Source organism: Vicugna pacos, chromosome 9 (assembly GCF_048564905.1).
Source record: "Vicugna pacos chromosome 9, VicPac4, whole genome shotgun sequence".
NCBI lineage: Eukaryota > Metazoa > Chordata > Mammalia > Artiodactyla > Camelidae > Vicugna > Vicugna pacos.
In genome coordinates this window covers 70,365,434-70,392,868 of record NC_132995.1, presented here as the reverse complement: position 1 = coordinate 70,392,868, position 27,435 = coordinate 70,365,434, and the positions used below count along the sequence as shown (strand labels likewise).

Sequence of the window (27,435 nt, the reverse complement as noted above, 5' to 3'; positions counted from 1 at the left end):
GGAGAGAAAATCCAGCAAATAATAAAAAATAATGGGCTCCGTATTTCTGAGTGATTAGTTCTGTGATTTACAATGTAACTTACAAACTATTTCCTGAGCAATTGTACGTTCAGTTTTTGATTATCTGCATTAGTTAGTGGTACCCAGAGAACAGACTTGTTTATGTGCTTCAGGACATCCTCTAAGGCAAACTCTTAACAACCATGTCTTCTAGTGCGTGATATTTATTATTTCTTCCGACACTAGGGCCTGTATGCTGTGGGGAATTTTCTGCCTAGTGAAGAGAGTGTATTTCAGCACAGAGAAGCCCTCAGGTCTCTGACAGACCTCAACCAAGACCCCAGCCGGGTTTCATCTGCTAAGAACGGTAGCAGCAGTGACGGAATTGCTCACACAGAAGGCATCCTCAACCGAAACCACAGAGATGCCAGCTCGCTGACAAACCTCAAAAGGGCCAACGCTGACGTGGAAATCATCACGCCGCGGAGCCCCATGGGGAAGGAGAACATGGTCACCTTCAGCAACACCTTGCCTCGGGCCAACACCCCATCCGTGGAAGACCCCGTCCGAAGGAACGCCACCATCCACGCCTCTATGGACTCCGCTCGGTCCAAGCAGCTCCTCACCCAGTGGAAGAGTAAGAATGAAAGCCGCAAGTTGTCCCTGCAGGTTATAGAGACCGAGCCCGGACAGTCACCACCCAGATCCATAGAAATGAGGTCGAGCTCAGAGCCATCGAGGGTGGGGGTCAACGGAGACCACCACGGTCCCGGCAATCAGTACCTCAAGATCCAGCCTGGCGCCGTCCCTGGCTGCAACAACAGCATGCCTGGGGCGCCAAGGGTGTCCATTCAGCCCCGCCCCGGGTCCTCACAGTTAGTGCACATCCCCGAGGAGACGCAGGAAAACATAAGCACCTCCCCGAAAAGCAGCTCCGCCCGGGCCAAGTGGCTGAAGGCGGCGGAGAAGACGGTGGCCTGCAGCAGGAGCAACAGCCAGCCTCGGATCATGCAGGTCATAGCCATGTCCAAGCAGCAGGGCGTCCTGCAGAGCAGCCCCAAGAACACCGAAGGCAGCACGGTCTCCTGCACCGGCTCCATCCGCTACAAAACCCTGACGGACCACGAGCCCAGCGGGATTGTGCGGGTCGAGGCTCACCCGGAGAACAACAGGCCCATCATTCAGATCCCGTCCACCGAGGGCGAGGGCAGCGGCTCCTGGAAGTGGAAGGCCCCTGAGAAGGGCAGCCTTCGCCAGACTTACGAGCTCAACGACCTCAACAGGGACTCAGAGAGCTGCGAGTCCCTGAAAGACAGTTTCGGGTCTGGAGACCGCAAGAGAAGCAACATCGATAACAACGAGCACCACCACCACGGGATCGCCACCATCCGCGTCACCCCGGTGGAGGGCAGCGAGATTGCGTCAGAGACCCTGTCCGTTTCTTCTTCCCGCGACTCCACCCTGCGGAGAAAGGGCAACATCATCCTAATCCCCGAGAGAAGCAACAGCCCCGAAAGCACGAGAAACATCTTCTACAAAGGAACCTCCCCGACGCGGGCTTACAAGGATTGAGTGATGGCCACCCAGTCACCTGGGCAGCCCCAGAGGACCACGTGCCGATTCTACCAGTGCTCTGTCCCCGCGCTTCAGGAAGCCTTCCCATCACACTGGACTATCCACCATCAGCCCGGAACTCAGTGACTCTTGAGGACTGCCGCACTCAAGCTGGTAGGTTGCACATCGAGGGGAGGGAAAAGCACAAGCAAGAGCCTAACCAACGTGATCATGGGAGGGCTCTTCTTAAGACCGACCTTCAAACTCAAAAGGTGTGCAGAGGGCAGGATCAAGAGAAAGCGGTTTCCTTCAGTGTATACTATCCTACTTCCTGAATGTGCCAACTTGAGGGGTCTTTCTTTACAATTAGCTGTGGGAATCCGGAACACACGTCTTTCCCTACAGCAGAGGCCATGCAGTATTATATATTTCATTTTGCAGAATCTGCACCAAAAGCTCCATATGGGTGGTGCTGATTATTATAGTAAATATACCATGTAAACTTTCAAAGTCTACTTAGCTGTGAAATAGTGGTGTGCAATTCCTCGTCAAAGAAATGCTCCTGTATTAAGAAGACGCTGGCTTCTTTGTGTTAGAATAGGACACCCCGCAGCTTCTCTGTAGTGGCTCTGTCACAGTCAAAAGATGAAAAGGTTTTGTGCATTTCTTCAAAATTATGCTTTTTGAAGGAAAAAAAAATTGTAGAAGTATTTTCAGTAGAAGAGAATAACCAGTACTTTTCTTCATAGCTTTTTGCTGCTTACTTTTTATTTATGGTTCCTGCTCATGAAGAATCTGTTTTTAGTAAGTAAATTTGCATAATTAAAAATATATTGTTTTAGAGTCTTTTGAAATCATTGTGATAATATTTTGCATTTTATGGCTTCTCCTTTATTTATTGATTTTTTTGAGGTTATAGATATGTTCTATTTTTAAAGCAAAAGTAACAGTTGATATTCCTAGAGCAAAATATACTGCTGTGAATTTTTGAATAAGAAATATGAGCCAAAACTTGACATCGTGGGTTCCAGTGCTAGCAATGTTGGTCAAGTCTACGCTTAGATGTTTCCAGCCAGCTGGCATAGGTTGCTATCTTAATAAGTAATCCAAAAGTTTCATTTTCTTCCAGATTACTAACTTTTTTGATAACCTGATAACCAGTAAATTAGAGCCACACTAGGTGTGTTTTACCTTCTTCTCTAAAATATTTTTGTTAATTGGACACCAACAGGAAGAATTTGGAAAAAAAATGCAAACTGGTAAGTGAAAGTATCTCACAGTATAAATTAAGACTGTATTTCTTCAAAATATCTAAATAGGCACAATTTTTGTGCTTAACATGCAAACAACAGTTTTTGCTACCTATCCTGAATGAAGCCTTCAGCCTAAATCAAAGGAAACCAGTATTATCAATAAAAAAAAACATTTTAAGCCATTTTCCAACTTAAAATTTTATTTTAAGTATGAAGACATATTCGGTTCCTTTAATTTAGTATTAAACCTTTTTACACCATTACTTAAGAATTCTAACATACACTTGATGATTGCCAAGGGGATAAAAGGTAACAACAAAGCTGGTTGATCCAATCTCAATTTAGTTTTCAGTGGAAACAGAAGTGGTTGTTTAGAGATGGATAGTACCACATCCTTATCGACTTCTACAGGAAAAAGGCAGAGCTTTCTAAGTAATCAACCTCCTAAAGCATTAGGGTTTTAGCTGAAACCAGCAGAATTGAACACTCTGGCAATAAAACACAGATTCAACTATATCCCTTCTGGCAATTTCCTTCTCAGAGAGGGGAGTGGGAATAAAATGTTGCCTTCCCCACTTCTCACCTCCACCACCGTCATGACACTCCTAATGGCTTTTGCCAGTTTATTAAGAGAAAGGTGGACTGGTTTTAGTACTCTGAAGAAAAAAAAAAAAAACTGCAGCATTTCAGGTGCAGTATGATATTTCCTAATCTTTCCTATTTCTTAACAAAAGATTTTAAAAGTACTTCTCTAGTCATTGAAGTTTTGTTTTTCTTTACATAAATATTGATATATTCTTTTTCTACTCCAAGTGCCAAAGGCTACAGTTTTTAATGACTTAACAAATTGTACCACATTGTTAAGGAAATATAATGATAGTCGTTAGAACTCAGACCTCTGCATGTATATTTGATAACACATCTTTTGTAAAAAAATTACAAAAAAATTTGTTTACATTCCACTGGTACCTTAATTTAAAATAAATGAGACTAACAGGTGGTGTCTCTTCTTAGTGTTCTATGGATCTTATTTGCTAATGAGAGCACTTCTTCCTTTGTTAGGCTGTGCTTTACTGATAAAACCAAGTATTGAATAAAGAGAGTTAATTATCTTTTTAAAGTAAATAAAATTATGAAAATATATATGACATATATAAAGTATTGTGTTTAATAAAATGTTATGCAATGTTTTCCAAACTTATAAAGTTTGTAAAGTGCTATAATGTATTTTGTTAAGTACAGATCAAAGCTATTGTGTGAGTATATTGTGCTAACATCATAGAAATAAAGAGTAGATATCTTCATCAATATTGGAACATTTTGGTCCTTTCCTTCAGACAGAGTATGAATAGATAATAACATGGCTTATAGGAAAACAGCTGAAGTGATAGGAATGAATGAAACTGTATTCATAATGATTTAGAAGAAAGGATATTGCACTAAGAAGGAAAAGCTTGTCAAACTATGACATGTTTCCTTATCATTTAGAATTTTTATTTTATGCTTATTAAAGGAGCTCTTTTAGATTTATTTAGACATAGATATTTCACACATCAGTGTTACAGAGTATTAAGAAAGAAAATATGAAAGAGTCAGTGTCAGTTGTTCTGAATCAATTTTTTACTAAGAGTAGCTGATGTGTAATAATTGCCCTCTGAGCCAGTTTCTCTTAAAAGGAGCGCTTTACTATTAACTCCAAGATTATTTTCCAAGCCACTAACACCTGTTACATGAATTGTACGGCTGACACTTTGCACATCTCCCTGGAAGGTATTAACACACAAGTTTTTAGGCCACAGCCAGGACTTATGCTTTAATCAAATTATCCCTAAGTGGCTTGTTCACTGAAACATGAAGTGACAGTTGTCCAGTGATGCCACCAAGTTCATGCTTACCACGCAACTATACTGTGACAGCCACCTAGCCAACAGCCACTGTGAGATGCTATTAATTGTAGAAAACATACTGGTTTTTGAGATGTTAATATGTGAAAAATTACTATATATCTTGTAATGGTTGAAATACAATATTACACCTCTCTGGGTCTTGATTTTCATCTCTAAAATGGGGAAATTTAGCTATATTATCTTTTCTAAAGCTACCCTAACGTCTTTTCTGAATTTCCATGGATTAGTCTTATATATTTTACCCAGAGAGCAGAAACTACTTGTTACCAAGTCCAAACTCATTCTGCTCACTGCACAACAGGCCAGTAAACTGGGAGACGAGGTGCTGGGGCCAGGAATAAAACTTTATTCAGAAAACCAGCAGATTGAGAAGATAGAGGACTAATGTCCTAAATAACCATCTTCCCAAAGTCAGAATTCAGGATCCTTTTATAGTAAAAACGGGGCGGGGTGTGGTTGGTTGTTGCAAACTTCTTGGAGTTGGAATCCTTTGTCCTTGCAGCTGCCCACGTAGGTCAGGTCACGATGTTCCTATAAACTTCCAACAAGACAAATGTTATTCTCTGTTCTGCAACTTTTTATTTCTGTATGAATAGAAAAGTGTTATACCCTTAAAGGTCAGAACTTTGAGAATAGGCTGTCCGGTATATTTTTAGGCTCTAGGCAACATTCTGTTACAAAAGGTGCAGAACCGGCAGGACTCAGCATAGGAAACAGAGCCCAGGGTTAGAGCTAAAGGAACAGATCCAGTATGGAGTCAGATTTTTGTCTTTACTAGATTAAATAATCACAGATATTTCTGGACGTGCTTGCTGACAAAGAAAATAGGAAATAACTTTCTAGTCTAAAATGACTTACAAGTATTTTCATCTTTGACTTCAAGTTTATGTAAGCAAGCCAAGGGAATTGCTAAAAATCTATACCAACCATTTTATTACATAACAAAGTAAGTGATTTGTATACAAGTACCCCTGATCCTAGTACCTTTCTCATGAGGTATCAGGTGAGTGGATTCTGGGTTACACACATTAGAAACTATCCTACGAGGCCATATCATTTCTGTCTTCTACAGCTCAAGTCTTTACTTGGTATCTATGGGTCATATTGAAGTTCAAATAAAATATGGAAATGTATGTGTGATTCAGAGAGTAATTTAATTAAAATAATTGAGGGAAATCAAAAAGAGTTTAAATGGTTTAATCTAAAAGGAAAATGGGACCCAAAAAAATGGATAAATGGCCTCTTTGTGACTGGACATTTTATTTCCTCTGCTTATTAAATGTCTCTTGCCCTTATTCTGTAGAGTTTCTAAAATGCTCTAGGATCAAACACTACAGCTCAGAGAAAGTATAGATTTCAGTAATAGTATGTGATATTACAGGTTAAGAACCAACCACACAAAATCCCCAGAATGTGCTTTCTAATTGTAAAAAAAAAAAAAAAAAATTCCAGATGAGTTCTCTGATACAGAAATGACTTTTATTTCACTAATCATACAATTATTAATCAATGAAAGTCCTTAACTGTGTGTTTGTGCACTATGGTCAATGAAAAGAAGGGGCGGTGAGAAAAGCTGTATTTCTGCCACCAATTCTTTTGAACAGACTTGTTGAGTGTCCATTTTATCTCCTTTACTCCCCCTACCTAAAGATTCCCAGTGATTGCCTATGAGAAAAAGATCCATCTAAACCCTAATGTTAGGTTTTAAAAACAGTACAGTTGACAAGTAGATGAATGAGAATGAAGAAGAAAAAAAATGAAAACTGCATTCATATAAAATCTTTTTTTCTCTTAATCACCTCGGGACACTGTTACCCAGTGACTACCTTGTAGAAACGAAGCTAGCTATTCTCTGTGCTAGGAACTGTTTTCCCTCTGTGGTAGGGTTAGTAACTTCTAGCTTATGATGTCCTTCTGAGAAAAGATACATTATCTTTGAATATCAGAAAAAACTGATTCACTTTACCCCAAGCCCAGTCTTTCCCATTCTGCATCTAAATTAAATAATCACAGATACTTCTGGATGTATAAAAAAGAGGTAGTCTTAAAAATAAATTCAAAACAAGTCAAGGACTTGAATGTAAAATGTGAAATTTTTTAGTGAAAAACACAGGAGAAAATCTTTCGGCTAGAACAAAAACTAGCTGCTGGTCCTTGGTTGGATATATTGTATGCAAATATTTTTTTTTCCAGTCTGTAGTGTATATCTTTTCATCCTCTTAACAGGGTCCTTCAAAGAGCAACGTTTTAAAATTTTGATGAGTTCCAATTTTATTTTTTCTCTTTATGGGCTATGTTTTTAAAGTCAAAGCCAGATATTGCAGAAAAAATCCTCAAACCTCAAACAGTAAAAAATGAATAACATTGAAGAGTAAAGACTAAAAAAGAAAAACAGTAAAATAAAAAATGGACAAAGATATGAACAGTCATTTCAAAAAGGATACACAGATAGCAAATAAGCACATGAATAGATATTCAACATCATTAGCCTCCTGAGAAATACAAATTAAGACTATAACAAGATATTGCTACACACCTATAAGAGTGTTTAAAATAAAAAATAATGGTAATACCAAATGCTAACAAGCATGTGGAGAAACTGCCTTACTTATACATTGCTGATGGGAATGTAAAATGGTATAACCACTCAGGAAATCACCTGGAAATTTATCTGAAAAAAAAAAAAACCACCTAAATATACACTTATATGACCCAGGAATTGCACTCTTGGGCACTTATCCCACAGAAATAAAAACTGATGTCCACATGAAAAATGGTACCTGTATAGTCATCCTCAGTTCTATTAATAATAGACAAAAACTGGAAATAATCCAGATGTCCTTCCTTGGGTGAATGGTTAAACAAACTATTACACAACCACACCATGGACTACTACTCAGCAATAAAAAGAAATGAACTATTGTTACCCACACTTGAATGAATCTCCAGGGAATTATGCTGAATAACAAAGCCAAAAGGTTGCACACTGTATGATTCCATCTCACGTAACTGCAGATATGAGCAGCCCGTAGTTGGAGAAGTGGCTTTACTATCTTTAACTCGCGGCTTCCAAAGTTACTCTAGTTGTCATGATTCCCAGCCGGAGTAGGAGTGGGAAGGAGGAAGTCAAGATCAAGCAGCTTTGTCTTGGGGAAGATGACATCAAAGTTGCATCTGTCACGCACAATCCACCCAGCTGGAGCAAGCTGCACCCCCTTGCTGCAAGAGAGGCTGGAGGACGTCGCCTGTAGCTGAGAGGCCCCAATACCCGATAAAATTGTGTGCCTTCTCTAGCCAGATGGAAAGGGATGAGAATGATCCTAGGTGAGAACGATCAGTCTCCGTCATACCAGTTTCAAGACTCTTTACAACACCGCCTGTAGCTCCTTATAGTCCACGACTTCTCCATACAAACCTATTGCTGCCACAGGCTTCACTTCTTCATTTCTGTGTGTGAGTATGTGTGCGTGTGTGTGTGTGTGTGTGTGTCTAGTTTATTTTTAACTCTCTTGCCGGAAAGTCTTTGCTCCTCTTTGTCCTTCAAGACTAAATCTCAGTCTTGCCATGTACAACTTCAGAGCTAGAAGATATCACCTAAGGTATAATTACTGTAATTATCTACATTTCACACATTAAAAAAAAGGGAAACGCAAGAGGAGTGATTTACTCAAAGTCCCACAACTGGTAGGTGTCAGAAGGGCACTGAGGGCAGGAAATCACTGCCTTCTGTTCATTCTGGAATCCCTAATGTTCAGCACATTGCCCACCACATAGGTTAGACATGCCATAAACATTTGGAACGAATGAATGAATGAAATATTATGACACCAGAGTTCGTATCTTTTTCAAAAAGGCTAAACTCTCTTCCTTTTGAGAATATTTATAGATCTGTGCTCTCCATGGCCAATCTGTTCACTTAATTATACAGTTTGAACAATCAATCAACTTAATTAACAAGGCACTGAATGTTTACTACACACTAAATTGTGAGCCTCTCATCAGCAGTTCCTAACAAAATAGGTGCTCAATAAATACAAGACTAATTGAATGAGTACAGTGTAGTCTACCTACTATGAGTGAAAAAAATATGAAAATAAATAAATAACAGAATTCATTATCTAAAGAAAAAAGCATGAGAAGACTTGGAAGAGAAATGGTTGTCTATCTGATTGTTCCCTGAAGTCCCACAGTTCTCAGAAGTGCCTCCAAGGCTTTGAAGCCAAATATATTTATATTTTTATCTTTTTTCTTATTTGAAGCATCTTTTTAAAATGTTGACATGGTGCAAGCCAGATTTCTTGGAACAAGCTGTCTCCTCACAATAGATATGATTTTGCAACAGTTGTTTGTTCAAATATTCCCACCTCCACAGCACTCTCTGTAGAGGCGAGTGCCAATAAAGAAAACTTACTTACTCTATTATTTTAAAAAAAAAGCAAACAAAACAGAAAGCACTCTTTATCGTTAGCGTTCAAGGTTATTTTTCAAATTCAAAATCAGACATTAGGGTCCATGGACTATCACAATTTATTTATATCTGGCAGATCCACTGGTCTCTTATTCCCACCCAAACTGCTTCAAGGAGATCACAATTATTTTCAGGATTATGGTGAAAAGGTCTTTGGGGTCAGGCTGACAAGTATTCAGATTCCAGCTTTACCTACTGTGTGTCTCAGTTTTGCTACCTGTAATAGGGAAAATAATTTAGAGATGTTACGGAGATTTCCTCATATACACCCTGCCCCAACACACACGTAGCCACTCCATTATCCATGTCCCCTAGTAGAGTGGTACCTTTGTTACCATTGATGGCACATCATTATCTCTCAGTCTATCATTTACACTAGGGTTCACTCTTAGTGTTGAACGTTCTATGGGTTTAGACAATGTATAATGACTGATATCCACCATTCTAACATCATACAGAAGAGGGTTCCATCTCGTCATCCTGCCCTCCCCCTATCAACTCCTGGAGACCATTCATTTTTTTTGTTCATTTCATATTTTTATTGCAACATTATTGAGATATAATATTATATTAATTTTAGGTATACACTATAATGATTTGATATTTGTATATTTTGTGAAATGATCACCCACTGGTCTTTTAACTGTCTCCATAATTTCACCTTTTCCAGACTGTCATATAATTGGAATCATATCATATATAGCCTTTCAGGTTGGCTTCTTCCACTTAGTAAAATGCATTTAAATTTCCTCCATGTTTCTTCGTGCTTTTTCAACGCTGAATCATATTTTATTGTCTGGATATGTCACAATTTATTTATCTGTTCACCCACTGAGGGATATCTTGGTTGTTTCTGAGTTTGGGGCAGTTATGAACAAGCTGCTATAAGCATCCATGTGAAGGACAATAGTTTTCAAGTCCTTTGAATAAACACCAAGGCGTGCGGTTGCTGAATTGCAAGGTAAGAGCATGTTTAGTGATGTAAGGAGCCACCAAACTGTCTTTCAAACTGACTGTGCCATTTGCATCCTCACCATCATGTATGGGAATTCCTGCTGCCCCGCATCACAGGCAGCATTCGGTGGTGCTGGTGCTCTGGATGTTGGTCATTCTAAGAGGTGTACATGCTGTCTCTTTGCTGTTTTAATTTGCATTTCACAGGTGACAGGACATGATGTGGGCATATTTTTATGTTTGTTTATCACCCGTATGTTTTCTTTGATGAGGTACCTGTTAAGATCTGCGGCCTGTTTTCCAATCAGGTTGTTTGTTTTCTTATTGCCGAGTTTGAAGGGGTTCTGGTACAATTTGGATAAGGGCCCTTTAGCAGATAAGTCTTTTTAAAACATATTCTCCCAGCTCATGGCCGGTTTTTTCATTCTGATACTTCGAACATCCCTACCATGTCTGGTTTTGATGCTTGCTCTGTCTCTTCAAATTGTGCTTTTTTTCCCTGCCTTTTGATACGCCTGATAATTCTTCTTGATAGCTGGACATAGATTTTGACAATCAGATGGATGATACGTGTACAATTTCTAATAAATAGCATGAATATAAATTAGCAAAATTTAGGGCTTGCTTGTTAAGAAACTTACATTTTAACTTCCTCATTATAAACAGCTGATGCTATGAGCCCAATGAGCTGTAACATAATCAAGTAAATGGTTTCAGTGAATGATTCAAGAGTTATCCATGGACTAACCAGGCATTTTCCAGACCTGAATGTGTCCACCTGTAATTCAGCTGATTGCCACCAGGAGGCAGTAGTGCCATTTGTGTTGTGTATTAAAATATCTCAATATAGTAATTGAAATTATGATGAATAAGCTACTTGATATTTATTAAAATAATAATAAACCTGCTGCTCGAATATTAAATACGTACATTACTATAATAACAAAGTGGCATTTAAAAATATAAGATCCAGCCAGAAAGCAATGTTGATTTGAGCTAATCTTAGTCACTATATACAGCAACCGTTAGGGGCGAAGATAGTGTAGGTTCCATCTGCATTTGGAAGGAGTTGTTTTCTGTGACCCTGAAGCCACTGCTGCCACCTTAACGTGGAACTAGAGCAGTTCCTTCCTCTCCTCCCTTCAAACCAGGGGACTGGGGCTGCACGGGCTGCATCATAAGCATTGTCGTTGCAGTTGCTGTTGTAAGCTGTGCTCAGCGCTGTGACAAACCAGAGACGTGGTATCACACATTCTCTGTGCCCATGCAGAGCTCCATCTGGTACCAGCTCAGTAGGTGCCTACCAGCTGCAGTCCTCAGAATAACCTCCCAAAGTAGACACTGTTATTCTTCCCACTTTACAGATGAGCAAACTGATGAACTGTAAGATTGAGAACTTGCCCAAGATCATGAATCAGGACTAAACGCAGGCTCTTTAGGGGCAAAGCTCACCCCGCAACCGACTGCTGTACCTAATGCATTCCCTATTAGTTTTATTATTATTGGTTTATTATTAACTTTAAAAAGGCACTCTGTCTAAAAACAGTAAGATAGATAATGCTATTATGGAAAAATTTCAGCCTCCAGCTCAAGTCCTAAAAATTGAACTGTACTCAGTTTACATAGAATTCTGAAAATATTACGACCTCAGAGTCATTTGAAGGTCTTTAGCTTTAGTTTCTCAAATTAAAAAAAAAAAGTTACATAGGGTCTCTTCTAAACTAGGCTGTACAGAAAAAAAAAAATGTGAATAAGAGTGGATCATTGCCCTCAAGGAATTTCTTATTTTTCCATCACTTATGAAAGAATCTTGTTAAATGACCTTTTCTTCATTAGTTCTAAATGAGTTATTTTGTGTATTTGATAAGGAGATAGATTTTTACTTCCTGACTAGGTTTTCAATCTTTATTTTTAGCCTTGACTATGCATATTTCAAATCAAGGGAGAAAACTATTGAGAAAAATAACATGCTGCACAGCTCTCTCCTAAGGTCAAAGTGTTCTTTCCCAATTCACTTTCCAATCCATACATGCTACTGAAGCAAACATATTTTTAAAGGAAACCCTTATTCCCCTGTCTCTCTAATGAATCCTTCCTCCACCAGGCTTTTTTCTTCTCTTTGCATTTTTAGTCAGTTTCCATTGATCAAATGCCTTGAATCTTTCAGTTTTAAAATTTTAGTCCATGTCCAAAACACACATAATATTACTGATAAAATTTTGTTTGAAAGGAGTCATTTTTTTCATTAATTCACAACATAAAGAAAATGGCATTTAGAGCAGGACTTAAAGAAATGCAAGATCCAGCCATGCATCTGAGGGAAAGCACTGTAAATAACTTCATACAAAACAGCTGTTGTTTCATAAGGGGAAACTGTAATGTGGTCTACATCTTAATGATTATATATTTTAATAAGTACCTCAGTTGATAATGATTCACACTAGCATTTGGAAACCATTTTATTGGAAGTTATTCACCAGGAGGATTGTGTGTTTCCATTGGATTTCTACTGCCTACTCCAGTGCCTGGTGTTGGAGAAACTCAAAATCACTCATGTAAATTTATTACATTCTCCCTACAACTTAATAATTGTTTTTATTTCAATTTGACAAATGGGAGACAAAAACTCTAAGAAGTCAGAAGATGCGGTCAAGCTCACTAACTAGCTAACTGACAAACCAGATTTTTCAATCCAGGTTCTGGGATTGTAGCTATGTCTATGATGGTACAGCACAAAAATTTTGACTTTTTTCTTCCTTCTTGGTGAATATCCGACTCAAAAATGTACACCCATTCAGGCTGGAGAAGAATTCCAGATTCGGAGAGAGGTGGGGCAAGGGATTTAACCCACCAAAATCTCATCAAGGAAATTTAGCTTGGAAAGTTCCTTATCAATAGGAGAAAAAAAAAAGTATTGATTCTTTCAATAATGGACTTTTGAACAGAGGCCTTGTTCTAATATGAGTTCAGTTTATTACTTACTATTTTTTCTTGTTTTTTTAAAAAACACTACAGTTTATTTAGAATCCCTTGGAAGTAGTAGTCGTAGAGAGAGAAAAAAAAATAAGAAACTCTTCCAAAATCCATGACTATCCAGGTCAGGATTCCTATCTCTAAAGTGAGCTTTTAAACAATTTCTATCTTTTTCGTTAATCTGCAGACACCAGGAGCACGGCAGGAGCCTACGCATTCATGGTGTCTCAGAACCAAAATGATTCCCAGTGAGTAACCATCACCTTTCAGCTCTGTTATCCCTGCTCTTCCGCTTTCACACATGCCTTCCAAGACCCCGGAGCATCGTCACTGAGTAGTGTCGTTACCAAGTCAGAGAAATTCAGTTCTTGTGGTCTAGACTGTTGGGCATAGATAAATACTGGGCGTTTGGGTTGGTGTGTGTCTGTGCGTTGCCTTTAAGAGAAAACATATACCTGTTAGTATGTTAGTCGAAGCTTCCAAGCAGTGGCTGCATGAATACTTCATGTTTCCTCCTGGCTGTTGCTTCTGTAACCTGTTTTTAAAGTGATAGAGAGAGAAGACTGCAAGAGAGGTCAGTTTCCATAGGAACGAATGTAACTATAGAAAAACCTTATTAAAGCTGGCATATTGCCTGCAGGGAAACTGAACGCACACCGCCAGCATGCTACGAAGGACACGTTTACCTAATGCAATTGCATTTTCAAAAGTCATATCTAAACGCCTTCCGTAGGTGATGGACGGCCATACAAACATGAGCTATCTGGCCTCTGAAAGTACAAGCATTTTAAATCAAAAAGTTAACTACATTTTAAAATTTGGGTTGGCACTATTTGAATATGGGGTGGTGGGGGGAGCCAGCTAAAGTGTAAGTATTCTTGGAGATACAAAACAGTTACTTTTCTTAACTGTTAACTTAGTAGGACATCCAACTGTAAAACACACTTGTGAGAGAGGCTGCAGCATCAAAAAATAACAATAAAGTAATAAATAATTTGTGAAGTTTTTCTAAATTTACAAGCTAAATTGATGTGGAAGAATTCAATTTAAAAGAAAAATTGGTAACTTACAAATAACTTCTCATAATCAATATAAGAAAGCAAGGTTGATCTGTATTTTAAGGGCTTAGAGGGAAAATTCAGTTTTAGAAAAATCTATAATTCTCATGTAAACTCTGAAATTTCTGCTTAGAGCTTTTGAAGAGGAGTTTTGAGTATGAAAACTGTGACAACAGTTAAGTCTGGAAACCTCAGAATTATTCTTCTTTCCTCTCTCTCCCTTCCCAACTCATCATAAAAACTCTGGGTTCTGTCAATTCTCACCCTTAACCCATGACCTCACTCTTTATCCCAACGGCTGTGAGTTTCTACCCTACAAGCTTCCAGTGCTCCATGCAGAACCGCAATTCCCTCTTCCACTTACTTGCCCGCACTCCCCGTCTTAGTGGGCAGGTTTCTCACTTGTTTGCCAGAAGGACTCGATTAAATTGTGTTGCAATATAATGTAAATGAGCGATGGAGAGGTCAGTGTGTTACACTTCCCAGGGTGATCTGCATTTAAAGGGGAGATTTACAATCCAAAAAACAACTAATTTGTCAATTCAAATCCTCTGGAAATGGGAGAAGCAATTTTTTATTTAAGTAAGTAAACAGATGAATATTCATAGGAAGAATAAATCTATGATAGAATTTCAGCAGTAACACAGCTGTAGACCACAATGGTCTCTTATTTGCATACTTTTGGCAACTAGCTCCTTCATGGCGTATCTTCTCTGCAATAAACTTTTGGAAACTTGGAAACAACTTAATTTGCTCTTCACCACCTCTCTCACAATGCTGTGTTTGCAGCACCAGGTACCTTTAAAAAGGAGACAAGGTGAAGCTGAAAACAAAAGGCTATTTAAGAATCAGCAACAGCCACCAAATACTCTTTCACTGTCCCTTCCTCACCTTTGCAGAAGACTGAAAATTTGTCCTTGAGATGATGAGACTGAGTCTGTCCCTTGGAAGCACACACCTCAGATGGGAGCAGGAATTCATATTAAAAGCTCAAAGTTTAAAAAAAAAAAACCCTCAAAGTTAAGTGAAAGTCCATCAGTCATATACTGAATTTTGAAAAGCCAACTCCTTCCCTCACTGGGATCTCAGAATGACCTCAGGTAGACTAATAATCTCCAGGTTAGATACTGAAAAATTCATTTTGAGGAATTTGGCGCAAGAGAAAAGAACCAAAGGTGCTGATACCAGCCCTGCCAGATGAACCAGGTCAGAGATCAATGAATCAAGAAGACATCACAGCAAAAGTTAACGGAACTAAAGAAAGAAATGAACAAATCCACATTCATAGGTGATGATTTTAATATCTTTGTCTTTGTAATTGATAGAACAGGCAAAAAAATGACAATAAGAACATTGAAGTTTTGAATAACGCTATCAAACCTTGACCTGTTTCTTATGCATTACAGAGAACTGCAGGATATACATTTCTTAAGCGTACTATGGAACACTAAGACAGACCATATACTGGGCCATAAAACAAGTCACAACAAGTTTAAAGACAGTGAAATCATACATTTTCATACCACAACTACATTTAATTAAAAAATCAAAAAGATACCTAGAAAATCTTCAAATATTTGGAAGTTAATTCACTTACTTCTAAACAACTGATGGAACAAAGAATAAATCACAAGGGAAATCAGAAAATGTTTCTTATTAAATGGTAATAAAAACACAACATACCAAAACTAACAGGATGTGACTGAAGTGGCGCTGATGCAGTATTTAGAAAGAAATGTACAGTTTAAAATGTTCATATATAAAAGGAAGAAAACTGCAAAGCCAATTATTTAAACTAGGGCACTGTGCTAGAGACCAGAATACAGTGGTGACTTAACTGCAGTCCCTGTCCTGATGTGAACACAGCCTGTGCAATATATTAGCATGAATAATCAATCGCCACCAGGGGTATTCATTAAAATGTAGAACCATTAATATATAGACCGAACTGTAGATTTCTCTTACGAAGCAATCGCTGTTGTGGTGTGCCCTTCACAGAGAGGAGCCCCATGTTGGTAACAAACACCTGCAGAAGTCTTCAGTTTCACCACAAGTTAGGAGGGAGTTAATTAGAATCGATGAGCATTCACTATACACCCACTAGAATAGCTAGATGAAAAGGACAGACGGAATGCCAAGCGTTGCAAGGACATGAAACGACCAGAACTCTCACCTCCTGTTGGTGGGAGTTTAAGCTGCTTTAAGCACTTTGAAGAGCTTTTTGTTTGGCAGTCATGGCTGCAGCTGGATACGTGCACAGTGCATGACTCAGCAGTTCACTTCCTTAGTGAACACCTGCAAAAACGCTCACATATGTTGACCAGAAACCATGTATGTATAATCATATCTGGAGTGTCACTATTGGTAAAAGCCAAAACAAAAACGAACTAAATGTCTGTCAACAGTAGAATATATATATATATATATATTTTTAATGTGACAAAGCCACACAGTTAGATACTATACAACAATGAATATGGAAAAATACAAATACATGCTGAAGTTCGATGAATATCATAAAGGTAACCCTGAGCGAAAGAAACCCCACAGGCAAAGTAGTATAGACAGAATGATTCTATTTATGTGTATTTCAAAAACAGGCAAAACTATTTCATGGGGGTAGGAGTCAGAGTGATGCTTAGCCTTGAGAGTGGTGGGTAGTGACAGGTAAGGGGCATAAAGCTGGCTTTGCTGTTACTGAAGAGTAGGTTCTTGTCTCATCACAGTCAGAAGAATTCAGAGATGAGACACGGAGTTCAAGAAACCAAAGTGAGGATTTATTAAGGGATAGGATGCGCCCAAGTGGCGAGTGAGCAGACTCAGGTGAGTAGCTGCACTGAGTTTCCTTAGCAAGCTGGTCACATGGAGTGTAAAAGTGAATGGGCAGAATATTCATCGGAGAGGGAGGGGTTTGGGGCCATGCTCCCCGAGTTTCACCTTGCCGAGGGGAGGAGGGATCTTTGTCCTTGTTGAGTCTTGGTCAAAGTGTCATGGCTGTGGTGCGTGCCATACTTACCTGCAAGGCAAGGACATAAGGGGCAAAAGGTTACGTTTGGATGCCAGAGATTCCTGACTTTTCCCACCTTTGTCTGCCTCCAAGATGCTTATCACCCCAAATGTATGACTTCTTATCAGTACGGAGGTTCCTGCTTCTCTCTGTCTGCCCGAGGGCCCCCAAGATGTTAACACCATGCCCACATTTCTCAGCTTATATGTAGCTATCTTTCTGCTCTAACATTGGGATGTTGGCAATGTTCTATCCTTAACTTGTGTGCTGTTGACGTTTGAGGGTTCACTTGGTGGAAGTTCACTTTGGGCTATATATATTGAATCTGTTCACACAATTATCTGTTCTATTTCAATTAAAAGCTCAAATAAAAGCAGAAGAAGAAATATTTTCCTTTGTTTTTAATTTGACTCATAGAAGTAATCACCAAAGTATCTTCATTATCAGGATTTCTTATGCCAAGAATCGCCAGCCACTGTCTTTTTCTCATTACACTTAGTTAAAATGGCCTCTATGGTCTGTTAGTTCTTATACTTACTATGTACTAATTGGGTGTTCAGATGAACAGCAGACCTTTAACATTTTCAAAGTCAAATAATAAGTTTACTATTTCATAAAGAGGATTATTTTTGAGGTGAATAATTAACTATGAAATCCCCCCTATGTAATCCTTTTTGAATCAGGGTAGCGTGGTTTATAGCTCCCTGAGTGTGATGGTACCTGAGCCAGTTCCCTTTGGGAATGGAATGCATGGCTTTCGGCAGCTGAACAAGTCTATACTGAGTCACAGTCCTACTCACGGCCTTTGGAGATACCTGGCATAATTTAATATTTATTCTTGCAGTCGAATCATTTTCCTTTTCCATAGGAGACATATGGGAAAGCAATCACTAGTCACAGGTTTTCCCAAGTCAGCTTCCGTGAACCCTTTAATTAAACAAAAGTATATTCATAGAAATCTGAATTATCTTATGATCCTTAGTAAATTATAAACTTTCTTTGTTATTAAGGAAAAAAATCCAGTTATTCATACTGATTTATGTGAGGTGACATTCAATTACAAATTGCCTTGGAATTTATGGTGTAACTGATATTGACTTACTAAATAAAGAATCTAGACTCTCTGACATTCCCTTTATGCAACTCCATTTTAAAGCACCGAATACCCACAAGGGAGAAAAGTCCATTCATTAAACCATTTATCAATGGAATATTTGATTCCTTTTGTTTTACCTTTTATAAATTAAAATATATTTTTTAAAGGGGAAATAAATTCCATTCCCACCAGAACTGGCTGTAATTCTCACAGCAGTCTTATCAGTGAGTCACAATCACAAGCTCAGGAATGACTTAATGCACCAAATGTGCCAGCTGAAAATATCTGCGCAGTTAATGGGCAAGGGATTTTATCCCTTTGATGGTGGTATATTATGATTCTTGGCCTCTTCTTCAGTTTCACCCAGTAAATTTAACACAAAGTTTGCATAAATGGTAGCTATCGGTATGGGTTTGAGTCAAGATACTTCTCCACCAAATCAAAATCATTTGGAGGAAACTCCATACTGTTTTCCATAACAGTGCAATCCCACTCCTGGGCATATATCCAGAGGGAACTTTAATTCAAAAAGACACCTGCACCCCAATGTTCACAGCAGCACTATTTACAATAGCCAAGACATGGAAACAACCTAAACGTCTATCAACAGACAACTGGATAAAGAAGTTGTGGTATATTTATACAATGGAATACTACTCAGCCATAAAAATAAGGCCATTTGCAGCAATATGGATGGACGTGGAGATCGTCATTCGAAGTGAAGTAAGGCAGAAAGAGAAAGAAAAATACCATATGATATCACTTAAATGTGGAATCTAAAAAAAAAAAATGAACTTATTTACAAAACAGAAACAGACTCACAGACATAGAAAACAAACTTATAGTTATTGGAGGTAGGGGAAGAGGGTGGGAAGGGATAAATTGGGAGTTCAAGATTTGCAGATACTAACTACTATATATAAAATAGATAAGCAACAAATTTATACAGTACAGCACAGGGAACTATATTCTATATCTTGCAGTAACCCATAATGAAAAAGAATATGAATGAATATATGTATGTATATGTATGACTGAACCATTATGCTATACATTAGAAACTGACACAACATTGTAAACTATACTTTAATTTAAAAAAAAATCCTCCAAGGCAATTTCCAAAAAAAAAAAAAAAAAGAAAAGTCATTTGGAACTTGCACTTGAGATAAGTCTAATATTGAAATTAAGAGAGAGGAATAATAATTGTTGACCTTAAGATATAGGTCTTTCAAAGCACAGTAGGGTTTTATATTTATCCAGTTTCTTAAAAAACTGATTTCATGACAGCATCTTAAAATGAGAGCATGCTGAACTTCATTACAGTTGTACAAATTTCTACTGTTGGATAAACCATAGCTGTAAACTGTTTTTCCTTCTGTTATCATCCTTTGGGGAAAAAATTCTATTTTGCATTTTTCTAATAATTATGAGGGATTTTGTGTTTTATTGCTTTCTGTTCATAATACTTACATCTTTACTTACACTTTCATGGCTTCTGAATTGATTACTGTTTTAGTTTCTATGGTTACTCTGCCAGTTGCCTACCTATAAATAGATATTTTATAATAGAAGTCTTATGAAAGTTCATTTTTTGAATACCCTTCTGCAATAAGAAGAATTGCTAGAAAAATAACATATGAATCAAGGTTTAGGGAAACTTATATCTTATACCTTTCAGGGTATAAAAATAGAAGACTAAAATTAAAAATTCATGTAGATGCAGGCTGCCAAGTACATGGTGAAAAGAGAGAATATGTGAGTATTTAACAAGAAAATGTACAGTTGGAATATACTATTAACTTTAGCCCCCATTGAACATTTCATGATACCTTTACAATAACATTTATTAACCACATATAACTTATCTAAGCAGTATTTCTTTCATTGGCATATTGATATTACTCCTCAACATGATTTTTTAAAAACTCTTTTGTATGAATTTACCCTTTGGAATATATATATGTATATAAAGTCTCACAATCTATTCTTCATGTTTAACTTTCTTTGTAGTATGGTTTTATTTGCCATTTAATTATCTTAATTAACGTAGTCAAAATATGTCCATTTTCTTTTGTGGCTTCTGAATTTGTGCCTCACTTAGGAAGTCTTTCCTAATGCAAGATTATAAAAACATCCCCTTATATTTCTTTTTTCTTAAATACTCTTTAAAGTAGATTATGCTTTTAATCTACCTTGAATTTAGGAATCTTTTATATAGAAAGTCAATTGGATTTCAGCACTTATCCCTTTCCTGATAATTTTAAGTTCCCTATTTATCATGCATTAGATTCAATTACACATGGATATATTTTGGGACTCTGCAGTATAGTCCCTTCATTTGTTTTTCTGTTCCCACACTGATACCCCTTAAATAACATGTTTAAATATAAGTATGTTTCACATATGTGTTGGTATTCGGTTTATTTGCTCTTTAGAATCCGTTTGAAGTTCCATAAAATCCCCATTACTGTTTGCATTCAGTCTACTGTTTAATTCTGGAACAATTTCCATCTGTATAAACGTTTAGTCTTCCCATTCAGAGACGTGGGACGTGTCTACATTTCCTCTGCTCAGTTTTACATTCAATAGTACAGTAATATTTCATTCCCTGTTCAGATGGAATTGTGTAGTTTTTATGCTCTTGTACATGAGATAGAATAATGCTAGCATGTTTCTCTTGTATTTCGTCACTTAAATGTACTGTCTTATTCTGTTGGCTTTTTGGTTTTATATATAAGTATTTAAAGGCTTATTAAGATATGCTTTCCTTTGCTACCCACATATCTTATACATCTTACAAATCATTTTTTATAGTTCGCAAGTTTTTGAGAATTATCAGAAGTACCCGAATCTTGGAGAAAAGGAAGAGTCTATACATACATAAATGTTTATGAGTCTGTATGTATCTGTCCCAATAGTATGTGACTATCTAGAGATAGGGTGAAAACTAATTCTACAAAATAAGTAACATATTATCACTCTTTCTTAGAAAAATTATTAACATCAACTTTTTCCCAGAGTTAAGGTGTACTATAAACTTTCACGTGATATAATCACCACTGGATTGTGAACTCCTCAAATTCTGTGGATCTACCTTATCATGTTTGTGTCCACAGGTGCATCCAGAGAACTCATTCAGTGTTGCTGGATATATCAATCAGTCTTTACTACCCTAGTTACTGTTGGTAAGCAAAGACAGCCACAGTGTGATTGAAGCCTGTGAAACTGTACTCTGCTTTGAAAGAGCTGTATTTTTTGTATCACATTTGGTCTTATTCCTAAATGCTTTTTACATACCAGATAATTGTGCATTCAACTGAAGAAGAGGATTTTTTCACTGTAATCAGACTCAGAGGGCCACCTGCAGGTGTCTTACACAAAAGGGAACAAGACCAAAAATGACTAACCTCAAAAATGTCTAGTTTTCTAGAAAAAATATTTGAAACAAAATAGCATTTGAATATTGATCAAGTTTTCCTTTTCTTCTGAATTTTGATTGTAATCATCATTACCATTATACTTTCTAGGAAGATTCATGACCCAAGTAACATGTTGTATTTCCTGTGAGCTTTTAATATAAAGAATGCCCATTAGCATAGACAAATATAAATTACTCCTAACAGTTAAGATTCACATTAATCACTCCTCTTGAGGTTTCTTCAGAGAATGATTGTAACAGCATGAAGAAGCTGCAACAAAGCACCCTAATTTTATTGTATTGAGTACAATGTTCCATTAATGGGTGCGTTTTTGCATTCATTTCAGGGAAGACTATGTAATGAAATGCATGTCAGGAATTTAATGTCTGTTAGACATTCAAGCATCTTCGTATTTAAAAGCTTAATTTGACCTTATCAGATGCCTATTAAGTGCAGTAATTGTATCTTGCACTAATCAAAATATCTTCTATCATAACAAAAATGAGATTCAATTACATCATGAAGCTATTATTTCTGAGGTTCAGTAGTTTACGATTAAATACGTATCTCTGGGAGTGCTAAGGAAACCCAGCCATGTCTCTGCATACTTATATTTGGTGTGCCTGTAACACACAACGTTTCAAAAATAAATAGTTGTTATAAGTACGGGAGGAAAAACATAGCACCAAAAATCAAACATCAGCAATGCCTTCCATTGCCTGACCTGTTCAAACAACCAGTATGCACCTAAAGCAGAACTCATTCCATCCATATCTTCACCAACGGTATTTTGTTTGAATAAGTCATCAGAAAAACAGTGATTTACAAAATGGGCTGTGGTGCTAAAAAGCAGACCTTAATATCTATGAGGAAATGGCTAGTTCTAAACGCTAGGGATCAGAAGGCACGTCACTGCTGCAAATTAGAGTATTTCCCGAGTGCTCTAGTTACATAAATGTTCTCTCTGATGCCATATTTGCAACGTTGTCAAGTTCTAGGTAGATCTAAAGCCTCCCGTTTGCTTTGTCTCCAGTTCCCTTTCTGACTGACTACACCCTACACCTGGTCTGTGTACGTTCCAGTGAGAGTAGCCTTTCTGTGACTGTGAATTGCTGGTGCTTCTTTTAGTTTTTAGATTTATTATATATTTTTAATTGAAATATAGTCAGTTACAATGTATCAGTTTCTAGTGTACAGACAGCATAATGTTTCAGTCACACATATACATACATATATTCCTTTTCATTAACGCTTACTACAAGATATTGAATATAGTTCTCTGTGCTTGCACTTCTTTTAAAGTTAGACATACTCTCCTTTGTATAAGGTCCAATCCTTTATTTCTCTGAGGGTTTTAAAATACAGAAATATTAAATTCTCATTGAAATAATAGTATTCTCACCAGTACAAAATTATATTCTTGATTATGGGAACGCTTTTTAAAAATATGTGTCCTGTGAGGGCTTACCTAATGTTAGGCAAATTGCCTCCGATAAGGCCTAGAAGTCTTAGAAAGTTTACAACATCTTTCTCCAATAGCTTTAAGATGCCTCATCCTATTTGTGTTTGTCATAAGGGCAAACTTCAGTTCCAAGATTTATATTCCAGTCCCCGCCTCAGTCCTTTCAACCCTACTCTGTCATTCTTCCCTACAGGACAGATTTTGAGTCTTGACCATCAGAATCCATCCTACACGACAGATGCCCTTTGACTTGTTGATGTCCAAGCAGGAAGTTCAGAAGTGAGGTGACACGTTCCATCTTCACCCTTCCTTCTGCACGTACAACTTGCCATCTTGTTTCCTCCTGCTCTTCATCATTTACTCCTGTTACTCAGACTGTCTTCTCACTCACCCACCACCTTTATAGTTCAGGTCCTCTAACCTCTCCCTTCTCTCAAGATGCCCCCAGTCTTCTCTAAAAGAGAGGTCTTCTAACTCTGGTTGGGACCCCTGGATTCTGCTTCTGCCAACACGTAAACCCAGCTGGCTCTGCTCAACACATCTTTCAGATCCTAATTTCCCCAGGGACTACAGCCCTGGTTATGTTGTAGGAACGTGGACTCATTGTAAGTCCTATTTTGGACCTCTTCACATGGCTCACATACCTCTGGTTTTTAAGACTTATTTTCCAACCTGAGCATTGCTTTTATTTCTGGTATGCTCTCTCCCCTCCAACTGTCACACTCTTTCCCCATTCTTTCTATTTACTTAAAATCAAGAAAGGTTCACTGAGCAACTTAACTATGTACCCAAAATGTGCTTAATGCAAAGACATAGTCCCTCGTCCAAGAAGCAGACTTTTCAAAACTTGTGTCTTCGTCAAAGCATTCTAAAGTCCAGCTTATGCATGTTTCAAGGATCAGCATAACAGAGAAGGAAATGGAGAGGTGAGAGCTAGGAATTTTTTTTTTTTAAGTAAGACTATCATATACTCAAGGGCTGAACTTTGACACTGGGGAACCAGAAGGGTTTGAAGGTAAACTATTTTTAGATTGTGTGGAAGAAGTAGAATTTAATGCAAACTTTGTCTATAAATGTCTAATCTAAAGTTATATCTTATTTTACTTAATTTTAAGCTACTGTTTAATCTGAGTCTGCATACTGTGTAAGCCTCTGGGAGCACTGAGATGAATTACATAAAAGGGAAAATCAGAAACTCCCTGCATCAGAAAGCTCCAGTAAGAATAATAATAATCTGTAAAAGTAAGAGGAGAGCCTAAAAGCAATTCAAATTACAATCCAAAGAAAAGATGGGAAGCCTAGTGGCTAAGAAGTTCACAGAAAAGCAAATAAAATAAGTCAGATTGGCTTTCAGCCGTCATCAGGTAGGAGATGAGAGACAATCCTAAATTACTATGCAGCTCTTACTGAGTACTGGTGTTCAAGAGATGTTCACCGACACAAATGAGATAATTTGAAATAAAGAACAATAAAATCTCTTTCCATGTCTGAACCACTTTTTAAAGGGAGTTTCACAATGGGGAGGGGAGAGCTCAGTGGTAGAGTGCATGCTTAGCATGCACAAGGTTCTGGGTTCAATCCCCACTACCTCTATCAAAAAAATAAATAAATAAACCTAATCACCTCCCCCACAAAAAAAAATTTTTCAAGCAATCTATCATTGAAATTTTTTTTTAATTTTAAAAGCTAAAATAGAAAAGTTTTAAAAAGTAAAAAATTAATAAATAAAAGGAGTTTCACATTTCTTATGACATCCTTACAAGAATTTTAACTTGGACTTCTTGTGTCTTAATGTTCATCTTATAGGATCCAAAAAGGAAAAATGAACTGGAAAATGGTTTGAGGAAGAATGGACACAACCTTCTCTGCCCTCACAGTTGTAACTAGAGACGGCCGAGCTATAACATAATTGCAGGAGAACCTTTGGTAGGACCCACCTAAGCAGCAAGCAAAATGCTGGTATCGATCAAGGGATGTTTTGAACTAAGTGAACTTCCACGTGGACTTCATAGACACGTATGCACAATTAATGCCTCATATTTGCTTAACTAGTGTAACATATACTTTCCTAGTTTACAGGGTGCTTTTGGGCACAAACCTATTTGACTGTTCTCTCAATAGGTCTGTGAGGAAGGAAACATTTGCCACCTTTTAAGCAAGAAAACAGAGCTCAGACAAGCTGGGTGTCTTGGCCAAAGCCACTCTGGTACCAAGCAGTAGGTAAAAGCAGCAGTAAATCCAGGGATCGAACTTCAAAGTCATGCTTCTGGCTACTCTGCCAAGGACTGGAAGGAGAACACAGAAGACGCTGTGTTAGGTTGACTGTGAACACATGATTTATTGATCTGTTTCTTAAGTCAAATAGTCACGAGATTAATTTTCTTGGTGTCACAATAATGGAATTAGTTGAGTCTATAGTTTGAATCCTTCTCTTCTTGTGACTAAATAGTTTTTTGTCATTTAAGCAATAGTGCCAAAGCAAAGTTAAACAATATATTTAGAATTGACTAAAAATGTCCACTTAATTTGCTAACGATTCTCTCTCTCGCTTTGATCTCTCTTCATTATTTGATCATGGATTGTCTTTGCCTGGTTTAAAATACAGCCTTTCACTTTCTCCCTTAAATAGTTCAGCATTTTTTTTTGTTGTTGTTGTTGCTCCAGTATAGAGTAATGTGGGAACTATGTAAATATTGTCTGTCCTGGTCTCTCTCTCTGAAACCCACACTAAGCTAAGTGACCTTCATTCCTCTTTACCAGAACTTCGCCAGAGTCCATGGAAATACCAGTTTGGGTCTTTTACCACTGTCGTCCTTCTCTTGACAGCCAGTGAGACAACCTGACCTCTAATCAGCTCATTTAAAGTCGATCTGGATCTAACATAAACCAAATTTCGCAAGTGACTAATTGATAAACTACAATGATCAATTCATAACTTACGACAGAGGACTTATGCTGTATGTGTGCTGGGTTTAGTATTCTTTCTGATGAATGGATTCCAGGAATGAATCTAAATCAACTCAATTACCCCAAGATTGCAATGGTCAGTGTGCTTCAGTGAAATCAAGAGGTTTGTATTTATGAGGTATTTTTCAAAGTCAAACAGTTTTTCATATTTAAGAACCTACCTCCAGTGCTGTTCCTTCAGTTATCCAGTTACTTCACAGCCAGCCAAAGCTTGTCACCCAGGTAAGCCCTTTTAACCCCTTATTCTGGAATGCCCACAGAGAATTGTTTCTTTTCTTTGAAAATATGGATTTCTCCAATGAGTAAATGAGTACCAAAAATACTTGGAACACTTCTGAGTGGACGTGTTTATGAAGGAAAGTCTTCACACTACGCTTTGAACCTATACCTACAGCTACTGAGACTAATTTATAAACAACCACATTGCATATTTATTTATTCATTTGAATGTGGTTATATTAACACAATGAACAAACATCTCTCAAGGGACTGTATTATTAAGTGGTTAAAGGCATCAAAACACTAAGATGGCAAAATTTCTAATAAATTGGTCACTTGGGTAAGAATATATAATATAATATATATTATAATATATAATATATAATATAATATATAATATATAATAAATGCACTGACTTGTAAGATATTTACCCATAGTTTCTACATTTCTCTTTATAGCAGTTTTGAAAGTCATTTAGGCTATTGCTGAAGTTTTAATATGCGTCTGAGCTACCAGATAAGGAAGATCAAGAGGTTTCTCAGACTGATTTTTATCTAGAAGATGAAGGAGGTTATTTATCCACTATTTCTTCCTGTTTTGGACTCTAATTCCAATTAATTGATAATATGCTTAATTCTTTTGTAAGTTTCAGGTTTCAAGTCTACAAATATTTTCTTACCTTTAATTTCTTGGAAGGGCTTTGATGAGTCATTAATTTTTCAAATCTATACAAAAACTCAGATAAGAAAAAATAATTGTAACTAGGACAAAGAAGGTATACCCTTGCCATATTCTACCTTTAATTAATATTTGACGTGAACTGTTTATATATGTTGGGTGTTAATCCCCTATCAGTCATATCATTTGCAAATATTTTCTCCCATTCAGTAGGTTGTCTTTTGGTTTTGTCGATGGTTTTCTTTGCTGTGCAGAGTTTTAAAGTTTAATTAGGTCCCATTTGTTTATTTGCTTTTATTTCCTTTACTTTAGGAAATCTGATTGTGAGTTTTTTAAAGTTCCTTTAATATCTAATAGCAATGCTAAGCATTATGGGGTTAACATTATTTAAACATCAGTAGCATACATCAACATGTACA

The 27,435-nt window shown here is 37.4% G+C and overlaps 1 protein-coding gene across 1 annotated transcript in view; it reads left to right on the top strand.

The window, feature by feature from the left end:
* Positions 1–4,115, top strand: part of PLPPR4 (phospholipid phosphatase related 4) — a 34,687-nt gene extending 30,572 nt beyond the window's left edge. Inside the window, exon 7 of the mRNA XM_006197350.4 lies at positions 247–4,115. Within this exon, the coding sequence (XP_006197412.1) occupies positions 247–1,572 (1,326 nt within the window). The 3' untranslated portion in view covers positions 1,573–4,115. The remainder of the gene's footprint in view (positions 1–246) is intronic.
* The last annotated feature ends 23,320 nt before the right edge of the window (positions 4,116–27,435 follow it).